We start from the raw sequence: 18,071 nt of genomic DNA, 5'->3' as shown, positions 1-18,071 counted from the left end.
TGTACATGAACTTTACAGCCACCTTGTATGTCTAATGAATTCCTTTTTACATTTACATGCAGTTCTATAACACTTCTTTTTTTCCTATCAGCAATTTTTTCTTGCTAAAATCATCCCAACTACCACCCCTATTTTTTTTTAGGCTATGAGTTCTGTGAAATAAGCTACAGTTTAGAAACCTCAAATGATACAAAAGATAACTGACAATAAATAAATACACAAAGAAACTACCATAACAAAGATAAAAAGGTTCAGTATTGTTTTTAAAATCTATTTAACAGTAATCTTTTTTCCAGCTTCCTAAAAAAAATACAGCATGGTTATAAAAATAAGGTATAATAATTCAAAACAAATATTTTAAAGCATAAAAATTTAATTAAGAGGCACGTTTCAAAAAATACTTCCTATAAGCGTAAAACTTTGGCATCTTATCCATTCTTAGATTCACTTCAATCCAATCTGTGACTAACTAGAAGGGAAGTCACATGACTAAGCAATGAAAGAGAAAGAAAAGTTTCCTTTCCTTTCTACAGGAAGAAACAAAAGCTTGGTATTAGCAATCCAAAACTAATGGGTGGGGCCTGCAAGCTAAAAAACTGTAATGGATTGAGGTTAAATTAATGGGGGCCATTTTAGCCTTCAAAAACGCAAAGACTGCAACCAACACTTACATAAAATAACAAGTGCTTAATGTTAGATAGGTTTTACAACTAGAAAATTCTTCAGGGATATAATTCAGTTTATAAACAATGTTGCTGCTTTTCTGGGGGTAAAATCACCTAACTGTGATTCCCTACACAGATACACACACCCCATCCCCCACTGGTACACAGATACTTCACAAGCCTCTCGAATAAATAGAGGAGTATCCAATATCCAGGGTGATGGGTGGTCCTGAGGTCCTGAACCAGAGCTGTATACTTTTAAGGGATGCTAAGATAAGAACAAAGTGTTTTGTGTTTGTTTAAACCCAGGTCTAGCTACAAAGTCTTTACACCATTACTGGTACAGCTCATAAATTTGTGCTATTATTGATTCATACAAATTCTAAGTGTCAGCATACATGCAAGAAATTAAACATATCAAAATAAAAGACTCTGGGATTTTTATAGATCTGATTCAAATTAGCTAATTCAATTTACTTAAAAGTAATCACTACATTTCAAAAGTGTAAAATCTCAACCTAAGACAGAATACCCTATCACCACATTTTAATTACCAACAGAATACTTTTAAAATACACATTACGTAACATGTATTTTAATAAAATTACATATTTTAATTGCTACAAAGCAATTAAAAACTTATAAAGTAAACAAAATTAACCCACGTGGAGTCACAATGAAGCATCAACTATTACGCCCATTTTTATACTCCAAGTTTTTATATAAGTGAGAACTTTTTTTTCTTTTTTTGCAGCAGAAAGCAAGATTTACAAGTGGCCCAAGGAAAAAATAAGCAATAAATAATAGTTCTGTCCTGGCTTCTCTGGCTTGATAAAGTGGACCTGCAACCTGAGCCAAAGGGCACAAATTCCTCACCACTCAAAATTCTTCAATGGTAAGGGGGAGGAAATAGCCAAAGGGGCAAACATAATGAATCCAACAGTCCTTAGACTGAAGATTCAACTGAAAATTTTAATTAGTGAGTGCCAAAAATGAGGCCAATACCATGATTAATCTCTTATGTACAATGTAAACAACCTAAAAAGACTTTTTTTCTTATTAAAATTGAAAATGATTCTTTTTTAACTTATGTCCTATGCTGAACTGTTAGGTATGTATCTCTAATATTATTTAATCTATTTAAAGGAGTTGCTGAAAAGTACAATTAATTTGCAAGCACCAGTGTTTCTATATTGTAAGCAAAATCATGAATTATTAAAATCATACCCAGAAAAACATGTTGATAAAGTTCATTCTAAACTTCACAATGTATCAACAATCTGTTAAGTATTTAAAGTGATAACCTGTATTGTCAGACCTTTGTTACGGACTAAACTAAGGATAATGACAATTCCTATAGAAAAAAAGTTAAGGTGAAGGAATTTAAGCCTTATATTATCTAGGAACATTCTAGTCATTATCCCTTAAAGGTCTAGGAAATTGCTTACAAAGTTTGAGGAAAAAAATGGTCATGAACAAATCTTGGCTGAAGTAAAAGTTATTTGAAATTTATATGGAGTCTTCACATCATATAGTGCAATAAAACTAAATAAAAATCTTAAATATGATTACCAAATTTAACTTACAAGATTTTAAAACAGAATCCAATTTTAACATTAATGAAAGTAATAAATTTAAGTGGGTTTTCATTTTTAAAAGTGTACTGCTATGACAAGTTTAAAACAGCTGGTAAAACTTAAGCATATTATTAACAGTACAATAAATTAATCATTCTGAGCACTGGCAAAGATAGCTTTCTCTGCACAAAATCTGAAAACCATATTATTACATGACTATTGAGAAATCATTGTATTTAGCTCAAATTCTTAAAAGCTTTTTTGAATCATAATCTCCAAATAAAACTAGTAAAGACTATAAAAAGAAGTAGGGAAAATGATCCTTCGCTTTTATGCCTTACACAAAAAGACTGAGAATTGGAAAAATTTTATTAGAAAGTCTGGTAAAATTAAAAACACGAAAAAATATATAGGGAGCTAAAGAGCAGAAACCCTAAATCTATCATCCAACAACACTTTACACTTAAGTGATCAAAAACAATTAGTTTAATAGACAAATTACTGAACCATAATTTTCCTAAAATACCCATTTTCTTAAAAGTTAATACTTTTCTACAAAAATAAGCCATCTTGTGAATTTACATCTCTAAAAATGTTTATACAAAAACCGAGTTGAGACATAAATTCAATAAATTTCAGGGAAGAACCATGAATATCAATAAGCCTAATTATGCCCTTTTAGGTAAGCAGTGAGTTTATAGTACATGAAAAAGTACCACAGGATAAATGAAATCAAGATTGAAGATTAGTAAAATATTTACAAATTAATCTCTCAAAAGCACAGAAATTACTGGTATAAAGATAACTGCTAGACAGAAATAATTAAAGAAAAGTAAACTGTGAAAAAATACAGGAACAAACGTGGATCAGAATTGACAGGACACGTGGATCAGAATTGACAGGACACTGTGGAATCAAGTCAGGTAACTAACCAGTTAATACAACACATATTTTTTTTTTTTTTTGTAGAGACAGAGTCTCACTTACTGCCCTTGGTAGAGTGCCGTGGCGTCACACGGCTCACAGCAACCTCCAGCTCTTGGGCTTATGTGATTCTCTTGCCTCAGCCTCCCGAGCAGCTGGGACTACAGGTGCCCGCCACAACACCCGGCTATTTTTTTGTTGTTGCAGTTTGGCCGGGGCTGGGTTTGAACCCACCACCCTCGGCATATGGGGCCGGCGCCCTACTCACTGAGCCACAGGCGCCGCCCAACCAGTTAATACAACATATTAATGATCAAACAGGACAACTGAGCCTCTTCTCCTCAAGGGTGACTATAAATGGGGACAGAAAAACCTTCTGAGATGATGAAAATGTTCTATTTCATTATGGTGGTGTTGGTAATGATACAATTTGCCAAAACTCACCTGATTAGATACTTATTTGGCAATTTTTTTTGTTTTTTGAGACAGAGTTTCAAGCTGTCACCCTGGGTAGAGTGCTATGGCGTCACAGCTCACAGCAACCTCAAACTCATGGGCTTAAGTGATTCTCTTGCCTCAGCCTCCCAAGTAGCTGGGACTACAGGCGCCTACCACAATGCCGGGCTATTTTTTTTTTTTTTTTAAGTTGTAGTTGTCATTGTTGTTTGTACATTGTTGTTCGAATCCGGGCTGGATTCGAACCCAACAGCTCCGATGTATGTGGCTGGCGCCCTAGCCGCTTGAGCTACACGTGCTGAGCCTAGCAAATTTAATATACCTAAATTATGCCTCAGTAAAGCTGACAAGGTAAAAAAAAAAAAGACATGAGTTTAATATTTTTAAAAATTCTGCCAACCATTTATATGGAGAAAGTATTGTAATAATAAAAACATAGCTCCCCAAACAGATTAAAACCTGGGATTGCTATAGTTTTAAAATGATTTTCATATTTATTACTTCTATCAACCTTTATCATAACCCTCTAAAAGAGGGAGGAAAGATACTGGCTACATCTTACCCAGGGGCACACTGAAGCTCCCAGGAAGAGAGCAGCCAAACTCAGAAACCTACCAAGTGGCAAATCTAAAACCATTTTCAATGTTTTGTCTCTCACTATGCCTTACTATTTCTCCTTGTAGTAATAACTACGTAGAACAAATATGAGTCCTTACTATCTACCAAGTTTGTATAAGTTTTTAAATGTGTAATAACATGATTATAGAAATTTAGTGCCATGATTCAGATTCAAACCCTGAAGTAAAATTTAATCCTCAGAGCAGGCCTATTCAAAGTGGGTACTATTTTTGGCCTCTCATTTATAGGACACTGAAAAACTGACAAATTAACTTACTTCCCCCATTAGATATCTAATAAACTAGGATTTGGGTACTGTTTATCTGACTGGAGTCTATACCATTCTATACTGTCACATAAGGATTAAATATTAATAGAGCAAAGTTATTAAATTATCACAACAGGTCTGTTTAAAGGATTACTTTTCCCTGTAATGCAGAATACACAATCCAGATATGTAACACCTGAATACACATGTAAAATTTCATAACACAACAGATTACTCCATGGAAAATACTTACACAAAAAAGCTGTCTCCAAGCCTCAGTTTACATCATGATATTTTAAATATTAAATAATATTCTTTACCATAAAACTATAAAAAGCCTTAGACTTAACTGTAATAGAAATTAAGCTATTAATTTTTTTTTAGACAGAGTCTATGTCACCCTCAGCAGAGTGCTGTGGCGTCACAGCTCACAGCAACCTCAAACTTTTGGGCTTAAGTGATTTTCTTGCCTCAGCCTCCCAAGTAGCTAGGACTATAGGCACCCGTCTATTTTTTGGTTGCAGTTGTCATTGTTGTTTAGCAGGCCCAGTCCAGGCCATGTTCAAACATGCCAGCCTTGGTGTATGTGGCCACTGTGTTACGGGCACCAAGCCTAAGCTATTAATATTATACATCATCATACCACATAAAAAAAAAGAAATCAATTTAATTTTTCACCAAGAGTATGTGCCATTGAAAATAACTGTAATTTTATTTTGGCAAAGACTAGTTTACATTTTAGCTTATTTACTTAACAGATTCATAGAAGGCAGTATCTCTACTCTTCACGACTTAAGTACCACAGCAAATTACAGAAAGAAATATAATACTAAATCTATCAATTATCTATAGATCTTGGTTTAGAAGCTATTTCCAAGTTGTCAAATATTTAGATATCGAAAAGGAAGCAATCATCAGACTATCTTCCAATTTGTTTAAAAGATGAGATCAATCTTGATGTATCAAAAATGCAATAACACTTGTTACTCATTTTATAGAATACTCATTAAAAGATCATTTCTACACGTACCTCACTGACCTGCAATGTATTTTAACACATTTCTGTTATATTAGAAGATATTATAACCAAGTTATTGTAGAGAGGAATATAAGTCATTTAAGTTTAAGGACTGAATATGGTACAGGGTCATAATGTATAGTAAGTATATATTGAACAAAGCGAACTTCCTGTTATGTAAAATTCAAAGAAATATATCTTACAGTATAAAGAATTAGTAATTTTTTTAAATTTAGAATGTTAAGGGGTACATATGTTTTGTTTACGTACTTTGTTTTTGTACAGACTGGGTCAAAGTTATACACTTGAGACCTTTACCTGGATAGTGTGCTTTGTACCCTCTAGGTGTGAATTTACCCATCCCCACCTCACCCCTGCCCCCAGCCTGATTTTCATTGAGATTTACTTCATATGTGGGCTTAAGCTGTTCATCAATTAGTTCCAGTTTAGTACTGAATACATGTGTTTGTTTCTCCATTTTTGTGTTGTTTCACTAAGAAATAAAAAGTTAATAAAATAACTTATTTCATATTTAGTTCCAAATCAAATCTATACAATACCACATTTAAGTTAACTTGCCAGTTTAACTGATCAGAAATATCTTCACTTTAAGTTACTATGTACTTGGTTTAGAAACAAAAATACAGCACATCATCTTTTTAACTAACAACTTTTATTTTTATTTTTATTCTTTTTTTTTTTTTTTTTTTTTTTGTAGAGACAGAGTCTCACTGTACCGCCCTCGGGTAGAGTGCCGTGGCGTCACACGGCTCACAGCAACCTCTTAACTCTTGGGCTTACGCGATTCTCTTGCCTCAGCCTCCCGAGCAGCTGGGACTACAGGCGCCCGCCACAACGCCCGGCTATTTTTTTTTGTTGTTGCAGTTTGGCCGGGGCTGGGTTTGAACCCGCCACCCTCGGCATATGGGGCCGGCGCCCTACTCACTGAGCCACAGGCGCCGCCCACAACTTTTAATTTAATCACAGTACCAACACAATTTATTCAGAATACACCAAACTATCTGCAATATTTATGTAATCTCTGAACAAAAAGAATTATACCAAATCCAAATAATAAAATTTCAGCACTTCCTGAAAGCAATCAGAATTAAATAAGAGACTCATTTTTTGTTTTGTTTCGTTTTGCTTTGCTTTTGACACAGAGTCTCACTTTGTCACCCTGGATATAGTGCCAGGATATTAGCAACCTCAGCTCACGGCAACCTCAAACTCTTGGGCTCAAGTGATTCTCTTGCCTCAGCTTCCCAAGTGGTTCAGACTACAGGCACCCATTGCAATGCATGGCTATTTTTTGGCTGTAGTTATCATTGTTGTTTGGCAGGCTCGGGGTGAATTTGAACCCGTCAGCTTCAGTTTATGTGGCTGGTGCCCTAGCTACTGAGCTACAGGCACCGAGCCCAGGACTCATTTTTTAATCTACTATGTTGAATACAGGTAACAAATAAAATTTTAATTTCTCATGAAAGCTAAGAAGTCAGATTAGGTTAAAATGGTCCACTGAATACTAGTGGTTGGTCACTCACATATTTATTTAAAAACAAATTCTATGGCCAGGTGTGGTGGCTCATGCCTATAATCCTAGCTCTCTGGGAGGCCAAAGGGAATGGATAGCTTGAGCTTAGGCCTTCAAGACCAGACTGAGCAAGAGTAACAGCAAGGCCCTGTCTCCAAAAATATCAGGACAGGCGACTGTAGTCCCAGCTACTCAGGAGGTGGAGCTTGAGGCAAGGGGATCACTTGAGCCCACCTAGGGTGACAAAGTGAGACTCTGTCTCAAAAACAAACAAAAAAAAAAGCAGTTCTTTTGATTTCTCACCTTCATTTGTTGTGAACAGATGGTTAAAACAAAAAAGAAGAACCTAAAATAAGCAAGAGTGTGCCTCCCTAAGAGAACTACGTACTGGGTAACTAGGACTTGCCACTGTGGGTTCAATTGTAACATATGTGCCACTCTGGTGGAGAATGCAGACAATGGAGAAGGCTATCCATTTGTGGGGTCTGGGTGTACAGAAAATCTGTACCTTCCTCTTAATTCTGCTGTGGACTTAAAAGTGCTCTAAAAGAGACTTTAAAAAAATAATGAAAATTCATTTAAGAAGTATAGTCTTTAAAACAAGAACACTATAACGTGAATATGTCTAGTTCACATTTCAAGTTTAAATTCAGTAATTATTAAGAATATCTTTCAGAAGTTAAATCCACAACAAAGAGTCTGGAAAAATGTACTACCATTGGAAAATCAATGGAAACTATCCACTATCTTTACAGCTAAAGTCTTATAAATTTTTGATATAAACGTCTTTAAATGTGATTTTATAATTAAACAGTGTTAAAGCATTTTGTTTGGGAATCTTCCAAATTGGTCAACTGGGCAAAACATTTTAAAAACTTGGTAGGCTAGAAATCACTGTAAAAATATTAAAATATGTAACTTATTATACAAACGAGTATGATCAGTTTTTAGTTTGTAAGATGCCTCCTCTGTCTAAATATTTAATTGGCATTTTTTTAATTTTTATTTTCCTCTCTGCTCTTCCTTTCTACACCCCTCCCTCCTTCTTTCTCTCCCTGCTCTGCCCTTCCTCCACCCCCACAGTGACCTTAATTGTCATTAATTGTCCTCATATCAAAATTGAGTACCTAGGATTCATGCTTCTCCATTCTTGTGATGCTTTACTAGGAATAATGTCTTCCGCTTCCATCCAGGTTAATACAAAGGATGTTAAAGTCTCCATTTTTTTGATGGCTGAATAGTATTCCATGGTGTACATATACCACAGCTTGTTAATCCATTGCTGGGTTGGTGGGCATTTAGGCTGTTCCACATTTTGACGATTGTAAATTGAGCTGCAATAAACAGTCTAGTACAAGTATCCTTATGATAAAAGGATTTTTTTCCTTCTGCGTAGATGCCCAGTAATGAGATAGCAGGATCAAATGGTAGGTCTAACTTGAGTGCTTTGAGGTTTCTCCATACTTCCTTCCAAAAAGGTTGTTCTAGTTTGCAGTCCCACTAGCAGGGTAAAAGTGTTCCTTTCTCTCCACATCCACGCCAGCATCTGCAGTTTTGAGATTTTGTGATGTGGGCCATTCTCGCTGGGGTTAGATGGTATCTCAGGGTGGTTTTGATTTGTATTTCTCTAATAGATAGGGATGATGAACATTTTTTCATATGTTTGTTAGCCATCTGTCATCTTTAGAGAAGGTTCTATTCCTGTCTCTTGCCCATTGATATATGGGATTGTTGGCTTTAATTGGCATTTTAAACAGCCCCAAGAATAATAATAATAATCACAAATAGTCCGCATGTGAAAAATGTTCTCATGCTAAACTATGACAAAAGTAAATATAGATAATTAATTAATCAAAAAAAACAAGGAAAAGCTGTTAAACATGAACATACTGGAAAAAATTGTTTTCATAAATTATATAATTGATTTTGAATAGATTTAGGAACTCTATGTTAGATCAATTGATTAAACTGCATATACTACATAAAATTTTCAAACATTCAAATATTAAATGTCACTGCTCACAGCAACCTCAAACTCTTAGGCTTAAGCGATTCTCTTGTCTCAGCCTTTCAAGTAGCTAGGACTACAGGCACCCGCCATGATGCCCAGCTATTTTTTGGTTGTAGTTGTCATTGTTGTTTAGCAGGCCAGGCTGGGTTCCAACCTGCCAGCCCCAGTGTATGTGGCTGGCGCCCTAACCACTGAGTTACAGGCACTGAGCCCTCTAAATGTTTTCATATCCCTCCACTGTTAATAATGCTTTAAATTTATCTCAGTATAATAATAATTCTATTTTTTCTCTATTACTACTTGAAATGTTTTTGAAGCAAAAGAACATAAAATATAGTCATCTATATTATCCATAACAATCAAAATATAAGTCAGAAATAAAGGGCATAAGAACACAATAATGCTTAAAAGGTAAATGATGGGCAGCGCCTGTGGCTCAGTGAGTAGGGCGCCGGCCCCATATGCCGAGGGTGGCGGGTTCAAACCCGGCCCCGGCCAAACTGCAACCAAAAAATAGCCGGGCCTTGTGGCGGGCACCTGTAGTCCCAGCTACTCGGGAGGCTGAGGCAAGAGAATCGCGTAAGCCCAAGAGTTAGAGGTTGCTGTGAGCCGTGTGACGCCACGGCACTCTACCCGAGGGCGGTACAGTGAGACTCTGTCTCTACAAAAAAAAAAAAAAGGTAAATGAATATGTCACAACCAAATTATTAATATTCAAGCCTACTGAGCAATGATAGCTCAATTGCAGTCATTTTAAAATTACTCTTTGGAAAAGAAATCTTGCATAAATTATGAACTGAAATACATTTAGATAAAAATTCTCTGTGTCATGTTTTATGGCAAAGAATTAAAAATATATATTAACCCAATGTGTAAAAAAAGCATTATGCAAATAAGCTGAGGAGAGGGCAATAAGGAAAATGGTTTCTGTATTTCTCTGGACAAAATAGAATTCAAATGATTATATCTTATTAGATGAGATAATTATTTGGAAGCAGAAATCAAAAGGTATGTAAAGAAAAACTGAAATGATAACAAACATCAACAGGTAGTTGTTTAGTAACACTGTTCTTCTCCAAAAAAGATCTAATAATTACCATGCAATTCCTCTAAAGTCCTAGCAAATATTTAAGTCCTTTAAAAAATTTAAACATTTCAAAACCATTGAGGTTTTCCAGGCAATTTAAACATGTTATCCTACAATCTGTGGATGCAAATTTTTAAACTTATGAATAATAAATTGATAGGAGTATTAATTATTAGCACTTACAAAATAATTGCATTCTAATTGCTGATGTCACCTTAGTGAGAACCTACACTGTATTAACCATATATATTCTTTTTTACTTTGATTGAGGCAAATGTGTGTTTTGCGTTAGATTCTTAAGTAAGAAATTTCTAAAAATTTACCTTATGTAAAAACTAAATCATGACCAAAGTTTTTACATACTTTAAGGAACACCTCAAAAACAATGAGATGTGACAAAATTCACAAATATAATACTATATATTTTTATTGATGTTTTCAAAATAAAATATCACTGAACTCAGAATATGGGTCAGAATGCATATATTCACTTTCAGATCATAAAAATATGATTATTTAACTCACAAGTTAACATTAGAAAATCAAATGAAGACTGTCATTTTAAACCACCAATGGTAACACCCCACCCTCAAAAGTATCCCACTGCATTTATCAATATGTCTAAATATAGTGAAAGCAAGCACCCAGGCCTGTGCTTCTTTTTGAAAAGTTGATAATATTAGAGCAATTACAAGAACGTCTGCTTATATTACTGCTAACAAATTTTAACTAGAACTATGTAACTATAAACAACTCTAGATAAAAACACACACACATATGTTCTATATTTCACCACAACTGAATTGTTTTGATACGCAGTTCTTTGCAGTCAATATTTTTAAAAGAGAAAAAAAAATTCTAGGTGCCTTGGCATGAATTTTTTAATACTATCTTAAAGAAACCAAAATCATTTCTTTATCTCCCCAGGGATATACTATTAAAAACATGCTTCAGAATACTTAAAAAAAAATCCAATGACACATGTACTTCTGAAAGTTCCAAAGAACAAAACAAAACAAAAACTATGTCATATATTTAAAATAGTTTGATTAGCTACTGGTCCAGTTCAACACTTAGAATTCCTACTTATGATGCATATCTTTTTATAACAAGTATATAAACATAACAGAAAAAAATTTACCTTAAAATTACACATAAAGCCTGATATGTTCTCAAAAATGTTCATGTAACAAAAAATGGCAGCTAAAATAAGAAATTCTTAAAATTTTATGAAATAATCCTGAATTCTATAAGAGATGCTCACGTAATACCTATATGTACCATTTACAACCATCCAATTGTTACTTGTAGCTGCTTAACTAGAATTAGTAGGATTCCTGCCTTCTTCAAAATAATTATTCATACAATTTATACATAATTTATGTAAATCTCAGTATAGGAAACTGTCTGAACGAGGCATCATTTAATAATTACTATCCTTTTTGTACATATGTGATATATATAACAGAAGACTAAAGCCAATCAAATACTAAAAATCTATGTTTATAACATAGAAATCATTAGCTATATATTAAAAAACTTCAGCAGTAAAATGTCTTAATTCAGTGTTCGTGAATGTTTATCAACATATATATAACCATTAAGTAGCTTAAAATTGGATATCTCATAGTCCTAAACATTAACACTGGTTAATAAAATATCTAATATTTAAATATTTTAAAAGGTAAACATAGAAAACTAAATTATAACAAGGTGTGATCAGACAAAGAAGAAAAGGGTTACTTTTTTCATTCATCTATAAAACAAATTTATGACATCGTAAAGAACAATTTAACAACCAACAGAATGTTTAAAGGGGGAAGCAAGAGCCTGAGAGAAAATGGATTTGTCAATGATTTTAGTCATTCCATCTTAGAGGGGGAAAAGAAAATGCAGCTTCACTTTGCAAATAAAGTAGGAAGCATAAAATCCAGTAGCCTGTATGTGCATTCCTATTTATGTATTTAAACCTTGTTTCATTCGCAAATTATGCTGATCCTTCTACATGTAAACAGCCAATAATGATAGCCAGGCCTTTAGAAAAGGAAAACACCACACGGCAAGGTCAGGGAGCTACCAAGTACTGCAGGGCAACAGATCAAAACAGAATGATTTCCTATTTCTATTGTTTATATACTTAATTTGAAGATGATATTCCTTGGAAGGGGTATAAATATTCCTAGGAACATGCAGTATAGTATCTAACAAAATATACACTTTTCAAGAAAACATACTATTTTCAGATATGTGTACCTATGTCAGGCAATCTGTAGTCAACAGCCATTCATTCAATTCTTTTTAACTTATTTGTCATGTCAAAATAAACCTCTTTAGTCCTAAACTTCTTTATTTCTAACCATGAATTCACTACAGAGAATTTATATTTAACTTCTTTTGATTAAACAACCAGGCTCGCAAAAAAAAAGATTAACATCTTTTTTACTATAAAGAGATTAAGCAATAGAGAGAAGTAAAGAGGAAGAGGTATTAATTTATTATTTCCTAAGTATAATTTTGAAAATGGGAAGCAATGACATTCTGTTTGGTATTTAAGCATCTTAAAACATTATAACATACAATAAGCAAAAGTGGAAATTCCCAAGTAGCAGACTAGCAGATTTTAAACCCACGAGCTAAAGCCGCCTCTGGCCACATGTTTTTTTGGAATTGAGTTTCTTAAAGAGACAGTATCCTTGGACCAATGCCTACACAGGAACACATTTCCAAAATGTTTTGATTATTGAGCATCGTCTTGCATTTCTTCATTCACATCCACACTAGGCCAGCAATGTTCTATTTTATTTTACTGTTAAATCAAATTATTTTTATCATAATCTGCAAATAACTACACGCAGGCAGTGATGAAATACGTAATAGTGGGAGTTACTGTGAATATAAGTGTCTCAAATAAGGGAACCTGTACATGTCTTTTAACAGCAAAATGTCTTATTTTTTTAACCTTAAAATGATCGTTATTTCTTCATTCATTTTTTCACCCATTCTCCAGGCACAGATGACAGAAAATGTATTTGAACCTATAACACTGGCAGTTGGAGGAAGGCAATTTCATTGCAGAATTCTGACAAAGTAAGCTCAAATCAAACAATGAAATTTCAAACATTTCATCTTCTGTTTAGAAGGATATTCAGAGAGGGTCTCATATATATACCAAAAAACTGGGCAATTCTAACAATTTTGTCTTTTAGCATACCCGAGGGCACATTATTATTGTACATATACTGACCCAACTACCCATGGGGTGCTGTTGCACATGGAGAAAGATACAGAGGGGAAAAAAGTTTTGCTTACTTGGTGTACAAATACATCGACTGGAATATCCAAGGGGCTTCCCTCTCGGTTTATCATGGAGATGAATCCAAATCCCATGCGCACATTGAACCACTTGCAATGGCCAGTCCCATGCAAAACCTGGGAAGATTCTTCCTCTGCTGGCTCAGACAGTTTCCCCGGGTCTTCTCCACCACCTTTGCTCGCCCCGCCTGAGACGGAACAGGACAAAAAAAAATGCAGTTAGTATATAAGCCCCTACTGTGTTCATTAAAAGAAGAAAAAAACTCGGAGGCAAAGAGGGATAACAGAGAAAAAACATTAATAAATGCTTTGATTCCTCCTTTACTTCTATAGAAAATGTTTAAAATCAAAAGAGTTAAAAGAAAAAAGGGGGAGGGGAAGCTACACCATTCTATCGATCACTCCAACTTCCACATTTCTGTACATACGTGCATTTTTTCATTTAACTCCGTTTTTCAGCCACATATTACAGTACAGCCTGCAATACTTGTTATGTGGCTGATTTAACACTGATCCCATTTACAAACAGAAATTTTCAGCAAAACTAGTCTCTCCAGCCGACACGAGGAGGAAAGAGAAATCGTGAACATGGGTAGATTAATGCACATGTGGCAGCAGTGAATCCAGGGTTATTTGCAATGTGCATTCCCCTCCCCCCATAACTTTCAATTAAAGTTGGGGTGGAATGGGGGAGGGGGCAGGTGTATAAAAGTTTCCTCAGTCTCACTTACTGAAACTGCACTTAATCACACACACACAATTCAAACAATAGCCCCCTGAAAGCTTTTCAAGTTGTGAATCAGTGTGGGCGGTACAAAACATTTTTGGAGATCTGTAACAATAGGTTTGCCGAAAGCCCCTCAGAGCAATGGGGGGTAGGGAGGTAATGCCCAGTATTGGGGTAAAAGGGGAAGGGGGAGACGGGCAAAGAAGGTTGGGAGAGGGGGAGGGGGTAGAGAAAAGAAGAAAGAAAATCACAGTAAGACAATAGAAACGAAAATTAACCTTCGGCCATGTTGCCCCACCGGCCCTCAGCTCCAAACTCGTGAGATGAAAACTTTCCCTTTGGAACGGAGTGATCTTCTGCATCAACCTAACATCCTGATTTTGTGCGAACACAAATTTAGCTCGCATGGTCTAATGTGCTTTCCTCCTTTTCATTTTTTTCTCTTCTCCAGTTTCTGGCCCCCTGAGCACACACGTGACTTTGTCAATTACATGCTTTCTTGCTACTAATTTCACCTCGGATCCTTAAGGGGCTGGCAAGAGGAAGAGATAACCAATCGCCATTTCATCTAGGCTGACATCAAAATAATTTATGAATGAACACGAAAAACTCAAACATGTTATCTTAAAGACAATTTGGAATGCTTCTTTACGATAAATCAGATAAATGCTGATTTCGTGCTTTTACTTAAACACAATGGAGGGTCCTCTGGAACTGTCGATTTAGAAAAATGGCATAAACATGTATGTGTACACGCGTGCCTTGCACACAGCCTGTCTAAAGAATCTCACGGGTGGGGGGAGTCATTTAAATAAAGCAGCCGTTGTTACATTACTTTTCTCCTAAGAATTCAGCTACCTCCATAGCAGTAAACCTGCTTGGGACACTCATTTCATATTTAAAGCAATTCTTAATTTCTAAAAGACCTAATTGACAATAATTACATCCCCCATGAAACTTTAGGTAATGATTACAGATACAAAAAGGCAAAAACACACCATTATCGGTCACACAATGATGCCCTGAAGAAATTTCAACTTTAAAATAAAATCCTAACAGAAGAACCGCATGGGTCTGTGCCGTTTATCACTTTGGAACATTTTCCAGGGAGTTGGTAAGGAATTGTACTTCACAGGTTTATCCGCCATCTCTTTCTGGGGGAGGAGATGTGATTAATGACTTCCTAAATAACAGCGCAGTTTTCCAGCCTAACGTAGAGTGAACCTCAGTCAGTGGCGATTGTTCCCCTAGAGCAAGACGCATAGGGCGGAGGGGGAGGGGCGCGCAGGCAGGAGAGGTGAAGAGCAGCCGACAGGAGAGGCGGCCACAGAGCCGGAGAAAGAGTGGGGGAGACCCGGGCGTGTGTGTGAAGAAAGAGAGGCACGCGGGAGAAAAAAGGTGAATTCAAACCACGCTGACTTGGACTCCGACATTTTAAAAGTCCACTACCAGTGGGTAGAAAAGGCGAATAAACGAAAATTTATTAACGGATTAAGCTACTGGGGTCCCTTCCCTGACTATCCCCCAGTTTCAAAATGCTTACTCTTTTACCTTTCAAATAGGTTCAAAGGGCTGATGATTTGGAGACGCTGACAGTGTTACCGCCTGTATCGAATACTACAATACTACAGATTAACTAGAAATGCTTTATTTCTTTTAAAATACAAGATACTACCCGTTTTGAAATAGTAAAGTACACCACCAGTCTTTACCCCCTCCACCCCCCATTTTCTTAAACAAGCAGTTTATGGAGAAACTAACTGCTCAGATACCACTTCCCTTGGGCTAAGCTACAGAGCCGACCCTCCCCCACCACTCCCGCAATCCCCCTCCCCGGCTCTCAAAACAAGTCCACACTCTAACACTGCTTCACACAAACTAAAATGCAGCGATTGCCAATCTAAAAGCTTTTGAAAAACCCACATACACCTACTGAAACCCCCTACCATATGAAACAACTAAATATAGTTAAACTCATTCGTTCAGATCCGAAAGAAATGTATGTATATAAAAACAACTTATTTTCAGCTGTTTGTGATAAAAAGTGTCAATCAAAACTGATCAATTTGGAAGATTTTTTTCATCTATTTCCTTTGTTATTTCTGAAGAAAGAAAGCAAGCATTCTCATTTTATTAGGCAGCTGCTAGAAAGAAAAGAAAAAAAATGCAAAATTCCACTGCTTTTGCAAGTACAACAAAAGTTCAGTGCTCTGAAAGAATTATTGACTAACTAAACATTTAGGGAGTATTATTTTAGTAGTATAAATTGATTACTAGGATTGCACTGATCACATTAACTTATAAGGAAGTAACTTTAAGGATGGCATCATAGGTTAACTATTTCACATAATGTGAAATAAAGTAATTTAAAATAAATAAGATTTTTTATATTTTAAATTAAAAATCAACATCTGGTATCAGAAAAATAATCTTTAAAAGGATGTAAGAGATGAAATACAATTATTTACAAAAAAGTAATTATCACAAAACTCACAGGCTAGTACAGTTTTGTTAAGCATTTAGGGTAAACAACATTTTGTCTAAAAGATGGTTTTTAATTAGAAAACAGTTTAATCATTATTAAAATCAGAAACACAATATGTATGTAGAGTCAGAACCCTTGTTTATTGTTAAATTAAGTGAAATTCAAACCTATTAATACATACATGAAAAGTGTCAAAAACCATAACTGAGTGACATTGGATGGTATAGTTATGAGAGTCATGGGCTTGCCTGATTGGGGCCTCCAGTATTAGTGGAATTAAGGCAGGGTTCACTGGACTGGTCACTGGTGTCAGAGGTTATCACTTGTTCATTTCCTGAGAGGGACATTAGCCTTTCAAGTTGTGTAGAAGGCTTTTTTCCAACTGGGAACCCTGAGCAATCCTCTAAAATTCATTCACAAAGAATTTAAAACAAATGCATTTACATACCTGGGGGTGGGGAGTAAAAGAAAGGGGAAGAGAAGGGGATAGGCCAAGGGTAGAGGGAGAGAACAAGTAAGGAAGGAAGTTGGAAAGGAAGAGAAGTAAAGGAAGGAGACACAGAAAATAACCACTCACCAATTCAAGAACATGGCACTGTCTTTTAAACAGATTCATCTTTTCTGTGCCTTCCCCCAAATCTTTTGAGCCTACGATCCTTTTATAAACTGACCATAAGCTCTTAAAGCTCAGAGTGCTTCTTTCACATAAAACCGTCCTGTGAGTCTCCTAGAATGCTTTCCAATTTGTCACTTTCCTAGTCTTCTGGTTCTAATTTTTTTCTCATTTCCTACTTTTTTGTGTGTGCCAGAAAGACCTGTTTGACTCAAAATGCCTGCTTTATTCCTACAAAAGCAAAATGTTTTACAGCTTGATTTATCATCGTTCTTTCAAAATGTCTTTAAAATCAGTTCAAGTAGCTACAAAAGAATCGTCAACACACCAAGGGGAAGAATCGAGGAAATAACCTATCGTATGCCTGGTGGTTATCACAATTTAGGTTTCCCCGTTTAAAAAACGAGGTACATATTCCCTCAGGGTTTTTTTTTTCTGTTTGCTTTTTGCCCTGTAGTACAAGGGTCCGAAAGAGGTGCCAGACCCCACCATGAATGTTTCAACTATAAGTAATGAGTGACCTGTATTAAGCAGAAACAAAGCTTCAGTTCTTCTTAAAAAAAGAGGAGGGGCCAGAGCTTAGCTGCGAGCGACTCCACCCGTCCTCTCCCCGCGGCCAGTAAGGCGGGGTCAGCTCCCCGCGCCACCTTGGCGGCCGACCCTTCCCGCACCGCTCGCCCCGGGTCGCCAGGACTCCAGGCCAGCGTCTGCCCAGTCCCTGCACCTCCCGCCTCCTCGCTCCCTTCACTTTTCTCTCTCCGTCACCTTTCCTTTAT

General features: G+C 35.9%; 1 protein-coding gene across 1 annotated transcript in view; it reads right to left on the bottom strand.

Annotated features, from left to right (window-relative positions):
• LIN28B (lin-28 homolog B) overlaps positions 1 to 14,604 on the bottom strand; it is a 134,526-nt gene extending 119,922 nt beyond the window's left edge. The window contains exons 1-2 of the mRNA XM_053590599.1: positions 14,496 to 14,604; positions 13,468 to 13,658 (exon numbers count right to left, since the gene is read on the bottom strand). Coding sequence (XP_053446574.1) covers positions 13,468 to 13,658; positions 14,496 to 14,604 — 300 coding nt within the window. The remainder of the gene's footprint in view (positions 1 to 13,467; positions 13,659 to 14,495) is intronic.
• Positions 14,605 to 18,071: the final 3,467 nt, after the last annotated feature.

Source organism: Nycticebus coucang, chromosome 5, assembly GCF_027406575.1.
Source record: "Nycticebus coucang isolate mNycCou1 chromosome 5, mNycCou1.pri, whole genome shotgun sequence".
Taxonomy (NCBI): domain Eukaryota; kingdom Metazoa; phylum Chordata; class Mammalia; order Primates; family Lorisidae; genus Nycticebus; species Nycticebus coucang.
This window is presented reverse-complemented; position numbering and strand designations above follow the sequence as displayed.